Source organism: Hyla sarda, chromosome 9 (genome assembly GCF_029499605.1).
Source record: "Hyla sarda isolate aHylSar1 chromosome 9, aHylSar1.hap1, whole genome shotgun sequence".
NCBI classification, from domain to species: domain Eukaryota; kingdom Metazoa; phylum Chordata; class Amphibia; order Anura; family Hylidae; genus Hyla; species Hyla sarda.
In genome coordinates this window covers 18089518-18111244 of record NC_079197.1, presented here as the reverse complement: position 1 = coordinate 18111244, position 21727 = coordinate 18089518, and the positions used below count along the sequence as shown (strand labels likewise).

At 45.9% G+C, this 21727-nt stretch overlaps 2 protein-coding genes across 2 annotated transcripts; one reads left to right on the top strand and one right to left on the bottom strand.

Moving 5' to 3' along the window:
* Nucleotides 1-13: 13 nt before the first annotated feature.
* On the bottom strand, nt 14-15502 carry LOC130291400 (selenide, water dikinase 2-like). Its single transcript, XM_056540104.1, has 8 exons — nt 15199-15502; nt 11174-11277; nt 7099-7206; nt 5207-5361; nt 3629-3719; nt 3433-3532; nt 2137-2349; nt 14-651 (listed from the first exon to the last, which is right to left on the bottom strand). The coding sequence occupies exons 1-8, from the start codon at nt 15452-15454 to the stop codon at nt 428-430; spliced, it is 1251 nt and encodes a 416-aa protein (XP_056396079.1). The 5' UTR covers nt 15455-15502; the 3' UTR covers nt 14-427.
* Nucleotides 15503-15580: 78 nt separating this feature from the next.
* Nucleotides 15581-21725, top strand: INVS (inversin). Its single transcript, XM_056540095.1, has one exon. It carries the CDS (start codon nt 15729-15731, stop codon nt 18687-18689), a length of 2961 nt encoding a protein of 986 aa, XP_056396070.1. The 5' UTR covers nt 15581-15728; the 3' UTR covers nt 18690-21725.
* The last annotated feature ends 2 nt before the right edge of the window (nt 21726-21727 follow it).

Here is a 21727-nt window from a genome sequence, read left to right as displayed (position 1 = left end):
CAAGACGGCTTCATTATTGGTTCATGAATTATATTTAATTGAAAAACCATCTAAAAAGGGATGTGCCGGCCTCCCCACCTCTTCTGAATTTATGTCAGTCCCCTCCAGCCTGATATCAGGTTATACAGAAGAGACATCATTGACAGGAGTGTAAGGAAAGCCACCAGAGCCCCTTCTCCTCCATATCTTCAGCCCAGCTGCTCAGGCCTGGACCGTCGAGCGGAGGAGAGCAGACGGAAGGGCTTTAGGAGTTTTCATTGTCCATATTGAAAAAAAATTAAGAAAAATAAATAATTTCCACTGCTTTCATCCTATGATTCAGATAATATATTCAGCTCCGGAAACTAAGCATTTTTTACCTTCATTAAACAGCATAGAAATAAGATTCTGTTCAAGCAAGAAACCTGAGGCACTGTTACTGTCCAGTTTAGTATGGTGCGTCTAGACTCTGTGTAGTGCTGCTGTCACTTGTCCCAGCACCCCGTGGGGTCACTTCAATAATCCGGGGTTTTTCGATAATGCGGGCGGACCTGTTTCCTTTTTCTACGATACCGATAATCCAGGCCTGATGTCCCTCTCCATACTTGGGGGATTTTATTTCGGCACAGAAGCGAGCGGCTTGTTCCCTCGGGAGGCAGATGAGTAGACCACCTTTATAAGCAAACGTTCACATTAGGAAGCTGCAGCGTAATCTGTCACCTCCAACGCCGTCCCAGTAGTGGGCTGCTTTCTAACAAGCATAAAAGCCATGTTCTGTACAGACGCCATTTTTTGTGCATTCACTTTAAAAGGGGAACTCTGCCGGAAAACATCTTATCACCTATCCAAAAGGATAGGGGATAAGATGTCTAATCTCCACAGCGGCATCCCAGTCATCCAGAGCATGGAGCGAACTAAGCTCCATGCCAGATGACTGGCTACTACAACCACCACACCCTCTCCATTCATGTCTATGGGAGGAGGCGTGACTGCTACATACTAGCCATCACGCCCCCTCCCATAGACATGAATGGAGGGGGCGTTATCTCAGAGAGTGAAGCTTCAGTGTTCTGGATGCCACAGCTACCAGCACCTAGATTGCGGGAGTCCCCTGCGGATATAATGTTCTACGGTGGAGTACCCCTTTAATTTGGGTTTCAGTGTCCAAAATACACAGTTGAAATTCTTGATTCTGCTAAGTTATAAGCTGAGTCTTTAAATTTTGCGGAATTCCATTCAGAGCCCCATTTAAGTTCATAGGATTTTAAAGATTTACTCCAGTTGGCAGAAATTCTGCCGTGTGAACATTGCCTTAAAGGAGTAGTCCAGTGGTGACTCAGTGGTGAGCAACTTATCCCCTATCCTAAGGATAGGGAATAAGTTGCAGATCGCGGGGGGTCCGACCGCTGGGGCCCCCCGCGATCTCCTGTACAGAGCCCCGACAGCCCGCGGGAAGGGGGGCGTGTCGACCTACGCACGAGGCGGCGGCCGACACGCCCCCTCAATACAACTCTATGGCAGAGCCGAAGTGCTGCCTTCGGCAATCTCTGGCTCTGCCATAGAGATGTATTGAGGGGGCGTGTCGGCCGCCGCCTCGTGCTGAGGTCGACACCCGCTATCTCGGCAGAGAGCCGGGGCCCCGTACAGAGAGATCGCAGGGGGCCCCAGCGGTCGGACCCCCCACGATCTCAAACTTATCCCCTATCCTTAGGATAGGGGATAAGTTTTTCACCACTGGACTACCCCTTTAACAGGGTCAACATTCTTGCCCAACTGGGTTTTATGACCCGAAGTGACAGCTGTCAGTTCAGGTCATCAAACCCAATAGGGTCAGGACTTGCAGCTGTAATACAGCCACAAATAGGCATCCGTATTACGTTTGTATGAATGTCGACATAACTTCATGTCCAATTAATTTTTCACACCACTTAACCGGTTTAGCCCGATTTACCTAGCAGTGTTTCCCAACGATTGTGCCTCCAGCTGTTGCAAAACTACAGCTCCCAGCAGGCCCGGACAGCCTTTGGCTGTCCGGGCCTGCTGGGAGTTGTAGCTTTGCAACAGCTGGAGGCACACTGGTTGGGAAAACACTGACTTCTAGTCTGTTCCCAATACAATATTACATCCATAATGACTACTTTCGAGAAACCAACTCACCAGAAGTCTCCGCAGATGTTCCTTGAAGTAAACCATAACGGTTTCCGCATGCCTTAGAGATGGACGCCATCTTGGCGATGATGGGTAAATTGTGGATAACAAAGTTCACTTCAGAGTGCTGCTCCCGTGCCATGTTCTGCGCATGGCCCAAGATGCCAAAGCCTGTAATATCGGTGGCCGCATGGGCATTGAACATGTGCATCAACGCTGCAGCTGAAAGAACAAGATAAAGTTTATTTAGAGGTAAGAAACATCTACTGGAGACTTGCAGGGGTTTATAAGCAATCTCATAAAGTGATGGCATATCCTAGCAATAGGCCATCTTTAAGATTAGAGGAGGTCTGAGGACATCACTGATTAAATGGGTACCCTGGTTGAATTTTTTTTTTATTTTTTTAAATCAACTGGTGCCAGAAAGTTAAACAGATTTGTAAATTACTTCTATAAAAAAAATAATAAAAAAAATTCTTAATCCTTCCAGTACTACTTAGCTGCCGAATACTACAGAGGAAATAATTTTCTTTTTTGGATTTCTTTTCCATCCACAGTGCTCTCTGCTGACATCTTTGTCCATTTTAGGAACGGTCCAGAGCAGCATATGTTTGCTATGAGAATTGCCTGACATGGACAGGGGTCAGCAGAGAGCACTGTGGTCAGACAAAAGAAAAATTTCCCCTGTTGTATTCAGCAGCTAATAAGTACTGGAAGGATAAAGATTTTTTTTTTTAACCCCCCGCCCCCCACGATCTCCTGTACAGGGCCCTGGCTCGCTGGCCAGAGAGCGCCTGTCGACCACTGCACGAAGCGGCAACCAACACACCCACTCAACACAGAGCTAGGGCAGAGCCGGAGCGCTGCCCTCAGCAATCTCCAGCTCTGCCATAACACAGAGTTGAGGGGGCGTCGGCTGCAGCTTCGTACAGTGGTCGACATGCGCTCTCTGGCCAACGAGCCGGGGCCCCAGTGGTGTCCCCCCCATGATCTGAAACTTATAAGTTGTTCTATACTGGACTACTCCTTTAACTTATTTGTCTGAAACCAGAGAATACTGTTACATAAGGGGAGATTTGTCAAAACCTGCGCAGAGGAAGGTTTGCCCAGTTGCCCATAGCAACCAATCAGATCGCTTCTTTCATTTTTCACAGACCTTCTTAAAAATGAATGAAGCGATCCGATTGGTTACTATGGGCAACTAGACAACTTTTCCTCTGCGCAGGTTTTGATAAATCTCCCTCATAAAAAACTATAATAGGCATCTCAGCGTGATGAGCTTCAGTGGGTTCTGCTATTACTTACCTGTGCGATTCAGGGTAGCCATATTAAACATGGCTTCCTGATAGGCCAGCTCAACCTCTTCTCTGCTCACCACCAGACGGATCTTGTTCCAGCGTTCGGGCTGATAAATTAGATAAAGTTTATAAGCAAACATTCATAAAAAAAAATTATATATAAAAAAAAAAGTCCCGACAAAGAATTACTACAAATCACTTACATTGTCCAACCACTGATGGGCGTTCACAGCGACCTGCGTCCCTAGAGGCTTCGTCAGCACCAGGACATCACCTGCAACAGCGTTTTGTGGCCTGAAGAAATAGAATTTCTATTAAAAAGGGGTAAATGGTCACTCATTAAAACAAATGTTTGCTATTGCACTCCTTATGGTAAATAAAAAATATTTCTAATATACTTTATTTTAAAAAAAAAAATGAAGTTTTCTATGTTTTATTTGTGCTTAAAAAAAGCTCAAGAGCACATTTCCCCCATCTCATACACAGACAAACACAGGAAGTGCAGCCTGGAGTGCTGAGGGGGGGGGGGGGGGGGTGTCCAGCCTCATCCAATCATAGCTCCTCCCACACTTAACTGCCATATGCTGTTGGTTGGACACCCCCCCTCAGCACTCCAGGCTGCACTTCCTGTGTTTGGACTTCGGTCCTAATTCTGTGTAGGAGATGGGGGGAAAATGTGCTCTTGAGCTTTTTTAAGCACAAATAAAACATAGAAAACTTCATTTTTTTTTAAAAACAAAGTATATTAGAAATATTTTTTATTTATCATAAGGAGTGCAATAGCAAAAATTAGTTTTAATGAGTGACCATTTAAACACAAAAAAATAATAAAATACTATAATAAATAAAATAGATCTCTCGCTCTGCCTTTCCATTGCTATAGTGCACCAATACACATTCTTATCACACTGTATCCACTTTCATACAGTAGTGGATGTATCCAATTTATGTTGCCATCACAAATCACATAGCTCAGTGTTTCCTAACCAGGGTGCCTCCAGCTGTTGCAAAACTACAACTCCCAGCATGCCCGGACAGTCTTAGGGTGTCCGGGCATGCTGGGAGTTGTAGTTTTGCAACAGCTGGAGGCACCCTGGTTGGGAAACACTGATCTAACCAGTCCGACTGGACTGTGAATGGCTTCATAGAAACATAGGAAATCATCTACCATTAGGGTCATTTTTACACATTTGTTACAGTATGAACTAAATGGGAATTTTTTTATGGGAGTTGTAGTTTTGCAACAGCTGGAGGCACCCTGGTTGGGAAACACAGAGCTACAAAAAGACTAAAGGTGCCTTTACTCCATGTTTTTGTAATACAGCAGCCGGATCCGGCAGGAGACATTCATCAGACCACTTTTTTTTCTCTACCTTTTTTAAGATTCAGCAACAAAACCAGATACGGTCCAAAAATTAGTCATGTCCCGCCCCCATAATGCAAGTCTATGGGAGGGGGCGTGACGGCTGTTACACCCCCTCCTATAGACTTGCATTGAGGGGACGGGGCGTGACATCACGAGGGGGCGGGCGTGAATACGGAAGCCCACACACAGTGTCCGGAACTCAATGCTCTGGACGCTGGGGAGCTGAGTAATCCCTTTAAATGAATGGGATGTGGGGCGGGTCCAGCAGGATACGGTAGCGGCTGGTTTTTAAATTCTCCAGTTGAATCCAGCAGCCATATTGCAAAAAAAGTGGTGTGAATGCAGCCTTAGTGTAGTCCACACCTTATTCTTAAGTGACAAGTTGCAATAAAAAACAAAAAATTAAAGAACTTACATAATAAATTCATTTGACTGACAAACAACCGTGGCTACTCCTCCAATGATGATCCATGGATTAACCACAGTCTGGCCCCCGGTTACAGAGGTGCCTCCCTCCTCCGCTGCATCCTTAAATCCTTTGATCATCAGGGGTGTAACCTTCTCCCGTTCCTGGAACAAACGTAAGAAAAAGAGTTGTTTAACCAAGGCCCATTATGGAAGGTTAACATTGAAGCGGTTATCCCAAGACTGAACATTATTGCTTAGGTGATAACTAGGTGATCAGTGGGAGTATGGCTGCAGGGACCCCCATGGATCGTGGAAACGGAGGTCCTTAGTCACCTAGTCATGCAGGTAATGGAGAGAGTACAGCGATGCTCAGCAGTCCCACAGCGAGTGAATGGAGAAGCAGCACCAGATAGTTATCCCTGTGTTTTCTAACCAGGGAGCCACCAGCTGTTGCAAAACTACAACTCCCTACAGTTGTACAACAACTACAGTTGTAGTTTTGAACAGCTGGAGGCACCCTGGTTGGAAAAATACTGCTTTATGTAGATAGGCAACAGCCTTAAAAGGAGTAGTCCAGTGGTGAAAAACGTATCCCCTATCCTAAGGATAGGGGATAAGTTTGAGATCGCGGGGGGGTCCGGCCGTTGGGGCCCCCCGCGATCTCTCTGTATGGGGCCCCGGCTCTCCAGCCAGATAACTGGTTTAGACCACCGCACGAAGCAGCAGCTGACACGCCCCCTCAATACATCGCTATGGCAGAGCCGGAGATTGCCGAAGGCAGCGCTCCAGCTTTGCCATAGGGTTGTATTGAGGGGGCGTGTCAGCCACCGTTTCGTGCGGTGGTCAACACACCCCCTTCCCACGGACTGCCAGGGTCCCAGCGGTCAGACCCCCCCGCTTTAAATCAATGAACTGCAGCGGCTTTTGCGGGGCCAGAGACCGCCGCCACCCGCTGCTCTCCCCCTGCCTGTCCTGGGGTCCTCCTGAGTCCAACCCTCCCCATCCTCTGGCCAGAGACCGCCGCCGCCCGCTTCTCTCCCCCTACGGGTCCTTAGTCCAACCACCGCCGCTGCTCCATTGCCTCCCCCATCCCAGGTTCTTTAATTACCTGTTCCCGGGGTCCGCGCTACTTCTGGCTCCAGCGGCATCCTGAGCTATCAATGTGCGCACTGATGGTGACGTCGCGTTGAGGACATCATTACGCAGCGCGCAGGTGCCAGAAGTAGCGCGGACCCCGGGCACAGGTAATTATAAAACTGGGGATGGGGGAGGCAATGGGGGGAGGCAATGGGGCAGCGGCGTTCTCTGGCTGGGGCGGTGGGGGTGCGGAGCGGGGAATTATCGGATTATCGGCAAGTCAATTGCAGATAACTTCCAAAATCATGAATATCGGCCAAACCTATAATCGGTCGATTCTTAATACACATATATATCTATATCTTATATAAACTACTACAGTTAGTATAATGTCTAATACCACTCTGTCCCATATGTGGATGCCCATAGAGAAGCACACGAGGTTACGTATGGCCGTGCCTCCTCCACTCTTGAGCGCAGTGTACTGGTATGAAGGATACAGTGACGTATAATCATCACATGCTCCTCCATAGGCAGCCATGTATGGACGATAAGCGTCTGGCTGCAAACCGGGACGGGGGACAGAGCGGCGCTCCATGATGTGATTAACTGGCTTGCAGAGAAGGCTCACAATATGTTTAAGTGATACTTTATACCAGTGTTTCCTAACAAGAGTGCCTTCAGCTGTTGCATAACTACAATTACCAGCATGCCCGGGCATGCTGGGAGTTGTAGTTTTGCAAAAGTTGGAGGCACCCTTGTTAGGAAACAATTCCGTGAACAAAAATACACAGAGGTGAGAAAGCGATGCGACAGACTCACCTCATCCGTCATCTTCTGGCTGACACTGAGTAACATCAGCATATTGTCACATTCTGTAATCCCCATGGCATAGAGATCACTGAGGACATTGGCGCAGGCAATACGGCCCTGAAACAAGAGAAAGGGAATTACTACTACATTAAAAAGTACCTGTCACCAAATAAAACTCTCAGGCTATGTTCCCTAACTACTCTTAACACTCCTCCCATCCTTAAAATAAGTCTGAGCTTTAAAAAGCTGTATATCTTACCTTTATTCTTGCTCACATAGTGCAATCTCCCAGCAGGAGAAAGTGGGCGTTTCCCAGCAGACATGTCATCACTGATGCCTGCTGGGGGGGACCACTTTTGCCCTCACATTGTTGCAGTGCTGTGATGAATAGAAGACCTCAGGCTCTGTGCAGCCGTCAATCAAGCTCAGTGCAGAGAAACACTTCCTGAGTTTGGTCTCCTGCCAGGCCGGGAGGAGACCAAACTCACTGTATTAATTGTGGCAGGGAACAGAACAGCTCCACCTAGTGGCCGTTTTTTCCCCATTACATTATGTTGATAATTTTAAAAGCAAGTGAATGGGAAAGTGTCTGATAATTACACAAGGAACAATATATTAAAAGTTTTATTTGGTGACAGGTACTCTTGAGTAATAACAAGGACAGGTTATGTTTCTCTCTCTCTCTCTTTGTCAATTTCCTGTGAATATCTATGATCTCCAGGACACTTGGTGGCCAAGTATGAACAACAGACGGTAGATTGTTGTGAAAGAGCAAGTGAGAGATTCAGGAAACTTTGCCAAACAGATTTCTTAACCGGGAAGATTTCATAAGAGGTTACAGCCGTCAGATACAGAAACCCCGGGGGCTCGGGATTCCGAAATATTCAGACTAACAGCTGAGATCCACAACCTGTGGCTCTAAAGTTGTTGCAAAACTACAACAACCACCATTGCCAGTCGAAACAAAGCTGTGGCATGATTTGGGGGGGGGGGGTACTTTTAACAGCTGGAGAGCCACTGGTTGGGGATAACTACACTTAAGCCTCTAGAACAAGGTTATGGGCCATCACATGAATTTCCTGCCGAGATGTGGTATTACATAGCAGCCATTCTAATCAAAGACGACCTGGGGTCGACCGCAAAAAAAAAAAAAAAAAAAAAACAATAGGACTACATTATTATTAGGTAGCATAGGGTGTCCTGATCACACAGCTTTTTACATTTCCCTGATACGCCCTCCTGTTCCTGATATAGGAGGTTTTATAGTTTGACAACTCAGTCAGAGGGTCAGATGGGCGTGAACTTAATTTTAATAACGGGAGTGGTGGGGTTGATGGGCGGGGTTATTAGGCATACACACAGATCAATGTACAACATACACGCCCCCTGACTGTATAATCCCGCCCATCACCTGATGGCACTTCTATTAAAATTATCAGGTGATGGGCGGAATTATACAGTCAGGGGGCGTGTATGTTGTACATTGATCTGTGTGTATGCCTAATATATACCCCCTGACTGTATAACCCCGCCCATCACCAGATGCGCACACTCCCATCTGACTGATTCCCTAAAATTGTCAAAAATGATAAACTCTCATCTCAGGAACAGAAGGGTGTATCAAGACAATGTAAAAGGATGTGTGATCAGGGCATCCTACGTTCCCTCAATGACAGGTTCTCTTGTCGTTCTCTGAGATGCGGGAACGGTATTACATCCCTGGTAGTGCCTACTATTGGTACCTCCAGCTTAAAGGGGTACTCTGCTGCTCAGCGTTTGGAACAAATTGTTCTGAACGCTGGAGCCAGCAGCTCATGACATCACAGCCCCGCCCCCTCATGATGGCACACCCCGCCCCCTCAATGCAAGTCTATGGGAGGTGGCGTGACGGCTGTCACGCCCCCTCCCATAGACTTGCATTGAGGGGGCAGGGCTATGAAGTCACGAGCTCCCGGCGCCGGATCCAGCGTTTGGAACAGTTTGTTCCAAACGCTGAGCAGCAGAGTACCCCTTTAAGCATGCAGTTCAGGCAGTTTGGCTCCTTGATGGTTACCCCTGCTATTTCTGAGTTGGAGCTTCTCCTAGGTACCACGGACCTCTCCAAGCCTCGCACACAGGTGTATGCCCTCTTGCAGACTTTGGGGCCTAGCCCCTTTGAAGGAGCCTTTGGTAAATGGGTGGAAGACATCCCTGATTTATCTGATGATCAGTGGAGGGAGGTGGAGAGGTTGTACTACTCTACAATGGTTAGTGCTAGATATACAGTGATCACTCAACTTACTATGGCCTAAACATACACTGGTCTTTTCTGGACCATTGTAACTTGATACCAGACTCACCATACAATGTACAGACAGTCCAGATCTGTGATACCTGTCAATGGCCGGAAGATCTGACCAATCAGAATGGGCATTCACTGGTAAAACCCCTGTATTACTGAAGTGTATGCACTGACTGGTGTCTGGTAGTGCCCCCTACAGTGCAGGGAGGTATTACATGTTCTGTACTCTTTACCTGTATTACTGAAGTGTATGCACTGACTGGTGTCTGGTAACGCCCCCTACAGTACAGGGAGGTATTACATGTTCTGTACTCTTTACCTGTACCAGGGTTAGCTGCTCCTTTGGACACCAGGTGAGGGCGGCTCCATTAAGTAAGTGCCGGGGTGTGTATTGAGAGAGATGTTTTTTTTGTTAGTTACTGTCGGGCCTCTCACTCTGAGGGTATTGGGTTTTTTGCCCCTCTTGCCCGGCGGGTTTTTGTTAGCCGGACCTGCTGCCCTGTACGGTGCTACCGATTCCACTGGCTGTTACGTCCCCTGATTATCGTCTTGGGGCTGTTCCATAGGTCCTCTGGGGTTGTGTGTTCTTTGATTGTATGTTTCTTATTACGTTTGTAATGTGCTATAAATACTTAAAGGATAACTCCATTAAAATACATTTTTGCTATTGCATTCCTTGTGGAAAATAAAGATTTCTAATATACTTTTTTTTTTTTTTAAATGAAGTTTTCTATGTTTTGTGTTTAAGAAAAGCGCAAGACCATATTCCCCCCCATCTTATACACAGACTTAGGACCGAGGTCCAAACAGAAAGTGCAGCCTGGAGTGCTGAGGGGGGGGGGGGGTGTCCAGCCTCATCCAATCATAGCTCCTCTTACTTAACTGCCATATGCTGTTGGCTGGACATGCCCCCCTCAGCACTCCAGGCTGCACTTCCTGTGTTTGGACTTCGGTCTTAAGTCTGTGTATGAGATGGGGAAAATGTGCTCTTGAGCTTTTTTTAATCACAAATAAAAAACATAGAAAAAAAACTGAATTTTTTTAAAACAAAGTATATTAGAAATATTTTTTTAATTTAGCTTAATTTCTTTATTTAATTAATTAGTTTTAATGAGAGTGACCATTTAAAAATAAAAAACCCTGGAGCACATAGCCAGGTACTCTAATTGTCTATCTTCATCAGGCCAATAAAACCGAATGCAGTGGCAGCGTTCATGTCCTACCTCCACTCCATTCATACAGGGGGGACATAAAATTCTTGTTTTCCTGATCATGGGGGTCGTAGTGGTTAGGATTAGAGATGAGCGAACTTACAGTAAATTCGATTCGTCACGAACTTCTCGGCTCGGCAGTTGATGACTTATCCTGCATAAATTAGTTCAGCTTTCCGGTGCTCCGGTGGGCTGGAAAAGGTGGATACAGTCCTAGGAGACTCTTTCCTAGGACTGTATCCACCTTTTCCAGCCCACGGGAGCACCGGAAAGCTGAACTAATTTATGCAGGATAAGTCATCAACTGCCGAGCCGAGAAGTTCGTGACGGCCAACGGCTGTCCAGGCATGCTGGGAGCTGTAGTTTTGCAACAGCTGGAGGCACAATGTATGGGAAAACACAGATAAAAAAGGTCCCGCAGAATGAACAGATTATCCTGGACGAGGTAAATGCAACATCTGCAGCCTTGTGTGGGGATCGGCACATAATGCATTACAAGCACATTCCTCCAGACCACGGCAGCCTCATGGTGACTCAGCAGATCTAAGGCACGAGGAACGTGCGGGCGACTGCTTGTTAACCCTTTCCTCACCTGCATGTAGGGATCCTCTACAGATGGATAAAAGAAGTCCGTGGTCTGAACAAGGGAGAGTCCTCGGTGCCTTAGAGGGATCACACATGAGTCCATACCGATCCCTGCAAGGAAAGCACAAAAAAAGGGACTTTAGAACACCCAAAAAAGTTGTGTGGGATCCGAAAAACATGGCCGCTTTCTTCCAAAAAAACAACAAAAAAATGCACCACAACACAAGTTTTGCGTGGTATTACATCTTAGTACCATTCCCTTTAAAGGGCTCTCCTGCACCACGATCCCAGGGATGTGACAGATTCGATTGTATGCAATCTGCCATTTAATAGGTCTAAACCTAAAATCTGCCTTACAGACTTCTCTATGGTTAAAGGGGAACTCTGAAGTTGATTTTCCAAATCAACTGGTGCCAGAAAGTTAAACAGATTTGTAAATTTCTTCTATATAAAAAATCTAAGTCCTTCCAGTACTTATTAGCCGCTGTAGGCTACAGAGGAAGTTGTGTAGTTCTTTCCAGTCCGACCACAGTGCTCTCTGCTGACATCTCTGTCGTGTCCGGAACTGTCCAGAGCAGCATAGGTTTGCTATGGGGATTTTCTCCTGCTCTGGACAGTTCCTGATACGGGCACCAGGTGTCAGCAGAGAGCACTGTGGACAAGACAGAAGAAATTAAAAGAGAAGATTATTTCCTCTGTAGCATACAACTACTAAAAAGTACTGGAAGGGTAAAGATTTTTTAATAGAAGTAATTTACAAGTCTGTCACCAGTTCATAAAAAAAAAAAAAAAAATGTTTTCCACTGGAGTACCCCTTTAACCTGGGTGCCTCCTGCAAAACTACAACTCCCAGCATGCCCGGACAGCCTTTGGCTGTCCGGGCATGCTGGGAGTTGTAGTTTTGATACAGCTGGAGGTCCCCTGGTTGGAAAACACTGGTAAAGACTTAAAGGGGTACTCCTGTGGAAAACTTTTTTTTTTTTTTTTAAATGAACTGGTGCCAGAAAGTTAAACAGATTTGTAAATCACTTCTATTAAAAAATCTTAATCCTTCCAGTACTTTTTAGGGGCTGTATACTAAAGAGAAATCCAAAAAAGAAATGCATTTCCTCTGATGTCCTGACCACAGTGCTCTCTGCTGACCTCTGCTGACCCTTTTAGGAACTGTCCAGAGCAGCATATGTTTGCTATGGGGATTTTTTTCCTGCTCTGGACAGGATAATTAGATTTTTGGGAGTCTGACCGCTGGGAACCGCATCACATATGTGTCCTGAGTGACTAGAGCAGCAGTGCATATGGTCAGTCATCATGGGACTCCATCCAGCACTCAGCAGTGCTCAGAGGTCCCATAAACCGTAAATGAAGCGGTGGTCCAGCACGTGCACTCTGCTGCACCTATCCTTCAGGGGACAAGGGACCTCTATCCTTGTGATCAATGGTGGTCCCAGCAGTCAGACCTCTAATGATCAGCAACTTCTCTATCCTGTGGATTTGTGATCACTTTAAAAAGTACCTGTCACCAAATAAACTGTTCTCAACTACCTCAGGCTATGTTCCCCAACACCCCCTCCTTGCCCTTATACACAGCTTTTTAAAGCTCTGAAATTGTTTTTTCATACCTTTATTCTTGCTCACATGGTGCAATTTTCCAGCAGGAGAAAGTGGGCGTTTCCCAGCAGGCATAACATCACTGAAGCCTGCTGGGGGACCACTTCCCCCCTCACATGGTTGCAGTGCTGTGATGAATAGAAGAAGACCTCAGGCTCTGTGCATGTTTCAATCAGTGAGGCACTACTGTAGCTGTCTGTGTAGCTATCTGTGAGAATCTGTGGAGCTTTCATTTTCTGTGCAGCTGTCAATCAAGCTCAGTGGAGAGACACGCTTCCTGAGTTTGGTCTCCTGCCAGGCCGGGAGGAGACCAAACTCATTGTATTAAATTGTGGCACGGAACAGAACAGCGCCACCTAGTGGACGTTTTTTTTTTCTATTACATTTTAAACATATTTAGGTTGATAATTTTAAGATCAAGCGAATGGGAAAGTGTCTGCTAATTACACAAGGAACAATATATTAAAAGTTTTAATTTGGTGACAGGTATATACATTAATTTAATAAATATAAATAAAGTCTGCGCTTAGATTGGCCCTATGTCATGTGACCTAGATGGATTAACAATTAGTCTAGGGGACCCGTGTAAAGGTCTCACGGACAATACACAATGAGGACAAGGAAAACGCGGCTGCCCACTTCTCTCCTCGCTCAATACCATCACTGTCCAAAGTCTGAACACTCAATATGTCCAAAGTCTGAACGCTCAATATGCCTCTAGGACAATGGTCTCCAACCTGCAGACCTCCAGATGTTGCAAAACTACAATTCCCAGCATGCCCGGACAGCCAACGGCTGTCCGGGCATGCTGGGAGTTGTAGTTTTGCAACATCTGGAGGTCCGCAGGTTGGAGACCACTGCTCTAGGATATGTCAAAAGTCACAGCCATTATCAACATGATCCAAATCCTGAGGCTCTCAAAACCACAACTCCCAGCATATCCTGACAGCCTTTGCTGCATCCAAAAATGCCCTCTAATCCCTCTGAGGCTGGGTTCACACTACGTTTTTCAACTAAGGTTCCCGCATACGTTTTCTATCAAAAACCGTATGGGGAAAAAAACGGATGGAACAGTATGGGAAAAAGTAAACCGTATGGGTTTTTAAACAGTATACTGTTTTTAAAAGTGCATACTGTTCCGTCCGTTTTTGTAGAAAAAAACCCATACGTTTTTGAAAATTTTGTCCATTTTTAATGGGAGGGGTCTTGGGTGGGGACTTTAGGATTCAAATGCGCAAAGTAAAAACGTATACGTTTTTCCCGTATGGAACCGTATACATGTGCGTTTCCCATTGACGTCCATGTTAAAAAAACGTATGCGGTTGCAGTACGGTTTTTAAACCGGAGACAAAATCGTGGTCAACCACGGTTTTGACTCCGGTTTAAAAACCGTACTGCAACTGCATACGTTTTTTTAACATGGACGTCAATGGGAAACGCACATGTATACGGTTCCATACGGGAAGAACGTATACGTTTTTACTTTGCACATGCGCATTTGAATCCTAAAGTCCCCACCCAAGACCCCTCCCATTAAAAATGGACAAAATTTTCAAAAACGTATGGGTTTTTTTTTCTACAAAAACGGACGGAACAGTATGCACTTTTAAAAACAGTATACTGTTTAAAAACCCATACGGTTTACTTTTTCCCATACTGTTCCATCCGTTTTTTCCCCCATACGGTTTTTGATAGAAAACGTATGCGGGAACCTTAGTTGAAAAACGTAGTGTGAATCCAGCCTAACTCAGTCTTTTCCAGCTAAAAAGTGACTCCAGGGGTTTCAAAACTACAACTCCCAGCATGCCGAGCCACCTTTGATGCATTCACTAATGCACACTATTCCCTCTAGTGCAGTCTTTTCCAGCTAAAGTGCCTCCAGCTGTTGCAAAACTACAACTCCCAGCATTCCCAGACAGCCATTGGTTGCAACAGCTGGAGGCACCCTGGTTGGGAAACGCTGGTCTATGGAGCTGTAGCAAAACTACAACTCCCAGCATGTCCTGAGCGCCTTGAGTTGGGGAGATCCTGGTTGCAGTCTTTTTTTCCAACCAGGGTGCCTCCAGCTGTTGCAAAAATACAACTCCCAGCATTCCCAGACAGCCATTGGTTGCAACAGCTGGAGACACCCTGGTTGGAAAAAAGACTGCAACCAGGATCTCCCCAACTCAAGGCGCTCAGGACATGCTGGGAGTTGTAGTTTTGCTACAGCTCCATAGACCAGCGTTTCCCAACCAGGGTGCCTCCAGCTGTTGCAAAAATACAACCTGGTTGGGAGACGCTGCCATTGACACAGGTTGGGGGAGGACATGAGATCACGTGATCTGGATTTCCCATAGACTTGCACTGACTTGGACAGGACTAGTTCTGCTGCAACTAACAACCGCACCATGTGCCTTTAGTCTTACAGCAGATATCGCTTACCCAGCCTGGGGTGTCCCCCGTCCTGCACCGCACAGGAGCTCTCCGGGTCCCGGCCGCCCCCTTCGCCGGGTTCCCCGTCCTCCAGTCCCGACAGGAGCCTGAGCAGAGTCTCCCGCGGGACCTTACAGCCTCATCCCTTCATATCCGAGAACGAAGTCAGGCGGAACCCCGCCCCTAAACCCAGGGACTCCGGGTCGAACGGGTGGTATCCCGGAAAGTACGGGGCCATGGAAGCTGGCAAAGACCCGGCCGCCATGACTGCAGCAAGCCGAATGACACTTCCGGGATCGCACTCCACGAGCCCATATGGCGTCGCGCGTATCCTACGTCACCGACCCGCTCATAACGCATGCGCGGAACTCCACCATAGATGACAGTAGACGGTGGCTAGAACGGCTGGTTGCCATAGAGATGAGAATACCGGCTTGCTTTTGCCGCGCCGTAGAGACTGTGGAGAGAGCGGCTGCTGTTGCCATAGAGACCATAAGGCTGCCTGTGGCGCTGTGCTGGGGAATTCAGCAGTGAGAAGAATGAGTGGCCTTCCCCAGGGCTCTTCCCTGGCCTCCCCTGTCCATGCAGCGGCCATAACAGGGGACAAGGCCACTCTGCTGCGCCTTATTGGCTCCAGCCCAGACCTTATAGACCAGGAGGACCAGCTTGGTCGGACACCCCTCATGTACAGCGTGCTGGGGGATTGCAGGACGTGCGTGGAGGCTCTTATCCGTGCCGGGGCCCAGGTGAACCGTTCTGATAGGAGTGGGAGGACGGCGGTACACTTGGCGGCGCAAACTGGGAACCATCGCCTACTGAAACTCCTCCTGTCTCGTAGGGCGGACTGTACAAACCGCGATCTGCGTGACATCACCGCCTTACATCTCTCCACCCGTCACCAGGATACTCGCTGCCTGGCCCTCCTTCTGAAACACACTCCACCCGGTCAAGTAGACGCCCAGGATCAAAGAAAGCAGACGGCACTGCACTGGAGCGCCTATTACAACCGCCCGCGCCACGTCAGGCTGTTGGTGAGGCATGGGTCCAACATTGGCATCCCTGACCAAGAAGGGAAGATACCGCTGCACTGGGCGGCCGGACATAAAGACCCCGAAGCCGCCCTAACCGTGCGTTGTTTGTTGGAAGCAGCCCCGACAGAGTCTTTACTGAACTGGCAAGATTACGAAGGGCGCACGCCTCTCCATCTCGCGGTTGGGGATGGTAATCAAGAAGTGGTTCGGCTCCTTACGTCCTATCGGGGATGTAACGTGGCACCATATGACAATCTCTTCCGTACCCCTCTACATTGGGCGGCACTGTTGGGTCACACGCCCATTGCCAGTCTGCTTCTGGAAAGAAACCGTTCTCCTAATATACCCTCCGACAGTCAGGGGGCGACACCTCTGCATTATGCAGCCCAAGGGAATTGCCCCGATACTGTACGGGTTTTGCTCACTCACCTTTCTGTGAGGGATGAAGCGGATCTAGAGGGCCGCACTGCGTTTATGTGGGCGGCTGGGAAAGGAAGTGACAAGGCACTAAAAGTTATGTTGGAGCTCGACCCTGAACTTGACAAAAATAGAACGGATAAATATGGCGGAACCGCCCTCCATGCCGCCTCCTTATCTGGGCAGATTAGTACCGTGCGCATTCTCTTAGATAACGGTGCCCACGTCGATGCAGCAGATGTTATGAAACATACACCACTTTTCAGAGCTTGCGAAATGGGGCACAGAGAAGTAATCTCTACTTTACTGAAAGGCGGTGCAAAGGTTCATCTTGTGGACAAGGATGGACGCTCTCCGCTGCATTGGGCAGCCTTAGGAGGCAATGCCAACGTATGCCAGATACTTATGGAAAATAATATTAACCCTAATGCCCAGGATTATGAAGGAAGGACTCCTCTGCACTGTGCAGCCTATGGAGGCTATATTGGCTGCATGGAAGTATTAATGGAAAATAAGGCAGATCCCAACATCCAAGATAAAAACGGCCGCACGGCTCTGCACTGGTCCTGCAACAACGGCTACTTAGATGCAGTTAAACTACTTCTACACTATAATGCTTTCCCCAACCAAATGGAGAGCACCGAAGAAAGATACACTCCACTAGATTATGCATTGCTTGGTGGGCATCAGGAGGTAATACAATTTATGCTAGAACACGGAGCCCTCTCTATTGCTGCTATACAAGATATTGCTGCTTCCAAAATTCAGGCAGTCTACAAGGGGCATAAAGTGCGGAGAGCTTTTAGGGACAGGAAAAACCTGTTAATGAAACATGAGCAGTTGAGGAAAGATGCAGCAGCCAAAAAGCGAGAGGGTGAAAATAAGAGGAAAGTAAGAAGTGGTCAACAGGCGAAAGATAGTCAGAAAGAAGAAAAGCTGGCAAAATCACCAGAAGTCTTAAGGGACAAGCAGGAAAGCCATGTTGGTAATAAGGAACAATGTAAGGAAAGCAAAGAAGTAAGACAGAAAGAGCTTTGCAATAAGACTAAGCTTTACCAAGAAGGTAGCAAGTCCCCAAGGCTCCAAGATATTATTGTGGTTCAAAGCAGAACTAGTCCTAGAAAAGCAGGTCAACACCAAAGCACTTCATCTCCAAGTCCACAATCTGAGGAGAAATATCATGAAGATGACCCAAATAGGGCACAGGATGATAGTAAGAAATGTAGACATAGAAGAGATGGCAGCAATATCACCACGCCTGAGAAAGTGCATCACGACCACAAAGAAAGTAATAGGAAATCACACAAGGAGAGCAGAGAAGGTTCTGGATCTTCTGGAAGGCTAGAGAATAGCAGTAAAGGTGATGGAAACAAACAGGAAAAAGTCCATTCTGACAATATCCATAAAGAAGAAGCCATACTGAAGAAAAGCACCAGAACACACAGGCATAAAAGAGTGGACCTGGATGTGGTGACCCAAAAGTTAGGAGCTTATAATATTACAGAATCAAAATCCACAAGAAAAAAAAAAGAATCTACAAATTCAATAGTCCCGATAGAAAATACAGATAATAATGCCCAACATGGAGAACTGTCTGAGAAACAAAAGCATCACCAAAGAAGCTTTTCGGCCAGATCTGGACAGAGACCAGGCACTGGGAAACTGTCCAAGAGTGAGGACAAGAAATCTTCAGGAAAGGTACATCGGAGCTCTTCTGGTTCCCACTCAAGCAGGATTAAACATGAAGACATGGAAGGAAAAACAGCAACCTGCTCTCCATCCAGTGATATCAGCTTCAGGAGGTCACGGACAATCCCCATTCCCAGAGAATCTGCAAAGCTCGGCCAAAGTGTTGTGGACTGGCAGCAGCTGGACACTAAACTTATTCCTTTGGAAGAAATGCTGCAGTTAGTGGAGAGGGCGAAGGCGATGAAGGAACTCTTTCGGCACAAAAAACAAGCTGCTATAGTTATTCAGAGGGCCTGGCGAAAGTACCGAAGCAGGAGAAAGCGCAGCAGTATGAAGTCTTTGCACTCTACGCATAACAAATAGTAGACATTGACTGCATGCCTTGTACTTGAACATTGTATTGCATTTCTTTATATAGGTTAGGCTGGATAAATATTTATTTAGAAACTTATAATACTGCTACCCCTGATGTCATGTGCCACATTAGGGTGTTGCCAAAAGCTGGCAGCTGTCAAATCCTCATTTCCAAAGGCAGTTTTGTAAAGTGACCCCCAAGGCACAGAGTTTTATACAAGACTCAAGGTTTACATTTTGTGTTTTTTTTAAATATATATTTAGCTCATATGCCTTATAGACAGTAGGCAGAAGACAATAGAAATAGACAGGCTAAGGCTAACACCTGTATTGTATTTTCTGTTCTGCTCGGTCATTGGTGCAGAACAATGAAGACACCACAGAGGGATTTGTCACACATGAAAGGTGCCCGACAAACCCTATTGACTGCATGGTGTCAGTCAGTTTATCATATAAATTAGGGCAACATGTTGTGCTATTTTGTTAGGTATTGATGAAACCTGAGAGACAACCAATGAAGCCACCAAGTGTGAACCCAATTATTCACTGAACTGTTTCCTTGAGGGGGGGTTGATCTTATCAACAGTACAAATATGGGGCAGTGAAAGGCAGATCTTTCTCTCTCTCTGGTATAAGTTGGTACAAGTTTTGCCCATATCTATTAGGCTAGAGCTACATGGCAATTTCTGTTTGTGCAACCATATAACACTGTGTTGCGCTGCCATGGTCACATGCAAGTTAAATTGGTCACGCTGCTACTCCCAAGTGGCCTCGACTGTGCAGTTGAAGCCACTTGTGGGTTGCAATGTGTCCACATTCATTTGCATGAGTTGCAGTGCCAGGTGACTACAGCACCGCAACATAGTGACTTTGTTCCATGACCAGAAACAGCCGTGTAGCTCCAGCCTTAAAGGGGTACTCTGGTGAAAATTATAATTTTTTAAAAAAATCCACTGGTGCCAGAAAGTTAAACAGATTTGTAAATTACTTCTATCAAAAATCTTAATCCTTCCAGTACTTATCAGCTGCTGTATTCCCCACAGGAAGTTCTTTTCTTTTTAAATTTCTTTTTTGTCTGACCACAGTGCTCTGTTGACACCTATCTCCGCAACTGTCCAGAGCAGGATAGGTTTTCTATGGGGATTTGCTCCTACTCTGGACAGTTCTTGAGACAGACAGAGGTGTCAGCAGAGAGCACTGTGGTCAGACAGAAAATAAATTTAAAACGAAAAGAACTTCCTCTGTAGTCTACAGCAGCTGATAAGTACTGGAAGGATTAGTATTTTTAAATAGAAGTAATTTACAAATCTGTTTAACTTTCTGGCACCAGTTAATAAAAAAAAAAGTTTTCACCAAAGTACCCTTTAAGCATCAAACTTTGTTATCCTTATAGAGCACACAGCATTATAACTAAATGTGTTATCCCAAGATCAAATGTTATTTCCTATGCACAGGATAGGGGATAACTAGCTGATCAGTGAGGGGTTCGACCAATCCCCAGAACAGAAGCTTGTTCTGAACTCTGCAGGGTTTAGAAGCTCCTTAGAGAATCAATGGAGATTTGGCCACACATGGTGAAGTCACTATTTGTCGGCCAATGCACCTCTGTTTTCAGGACTTGTGGGGGGCCCAGCAGTCACCGCTGAGGTAGTGGTCCCCTAATCTCTGTATAGGGGATAACCCTTTTAAATTATAAACAAGCTTGGAGTTTGAGATGCTTTGCAGTATTATATTCCTCGTTATGGACCAACCAGTCCATGCTTTTGTATGTGCAGTAGCCAAGTCCCTAGTATACATTAATAAACTATGAGAATGTCACCTGCTCCTGTTAAACTATCTAAAGCAGTGGTCCTCAAGGCCCACCAACATTCCGTTTTTTCCCCCCAGTTACTCCATTGCAATACAACAAGGAAAATTTTAAATCCTGGACACTTAGTGGCCTTGAGGACTGGTTGGGAACCTCTGGTCTAAAGTAGTAATAAACTCTCTCCATATTCCTGTATTAGGCCAGTTTCACACAAGCGTGTAAAGTTCATAATAAGGATGAAAAATCATGCATGTAAGGGTAGGTTAACATTATGTTCATGTCACTAGGTAACCATACAGCTATAGAAATTAACGGGGTTCGTTAACACAATAATAAGTGGACATCCTGTTTATGGCGGGATATGACAAACAGGAGCACGAACGTAGAAAATGTGGGAAACTAACCTAAATCCTGGCCTGACTGCATTTCTGATGACCCGAACAGACACCTGGCAGTTCAAGTCATCAGACCAGTGGTCAGGCTGGGACGTGCCTAGGAAATATGGACACAAAAGTTTGTGTGTAAGATGCTCTGTGAATACAGCATTTTACTGCTTAATCCCTCCAACCAGCTAGCTGGAGGACAATTGTCTTAAAGGGGTCATCTTATGAATCATTTCCATACCAAAAGCCGTGAACTTAGGTTTTCACACAGGTTTTTCTCTGACTTTTTTGGAAAATTGCCATTGCAGTTTTTAAACCAAACTCAGAAGTGGATCCAGTAGGAAGGAGAAGTATAAACCCTTTATATTTGCTATTCCTTTTAAATACATTTCAGGCTTTTGCTCAGTGGTAATTTTCCAAAAAACACCAAAAAAAAAAATTAAAAAAAAAACACACCTGTGTGGAACCCTAGCCCAAAAGGTTTCTCCTTCTTCCCAGTTCTGGACAATCTCTTTAATTTATTAAGTATTATCAGGCAGTTTTCCAAAACCTATTTTATCTTTTTTATTTTATAACCTACAAAATCCAAGCCTGGTAACTTTGCTATAGGTAACTAGTTGTCAGGCAGAAATTTGAGGCGGGTCAATCAGATTTGAGGCGAATTTAATCTGTGAGGCGCACTGTATATAGTGATAAAGAGTATGTTTACGTGTAAATATCATTTTAATGAAATATATTTAGCCATTGTACATTCAGAAGTTGATGCCAAAAGTTTTGGAAAACATTGAATGTTCTCTATTTTATAAAACATTTTGTATTGATATTTTTCTATCCACCTATTGATGGCAAGTGCCTTA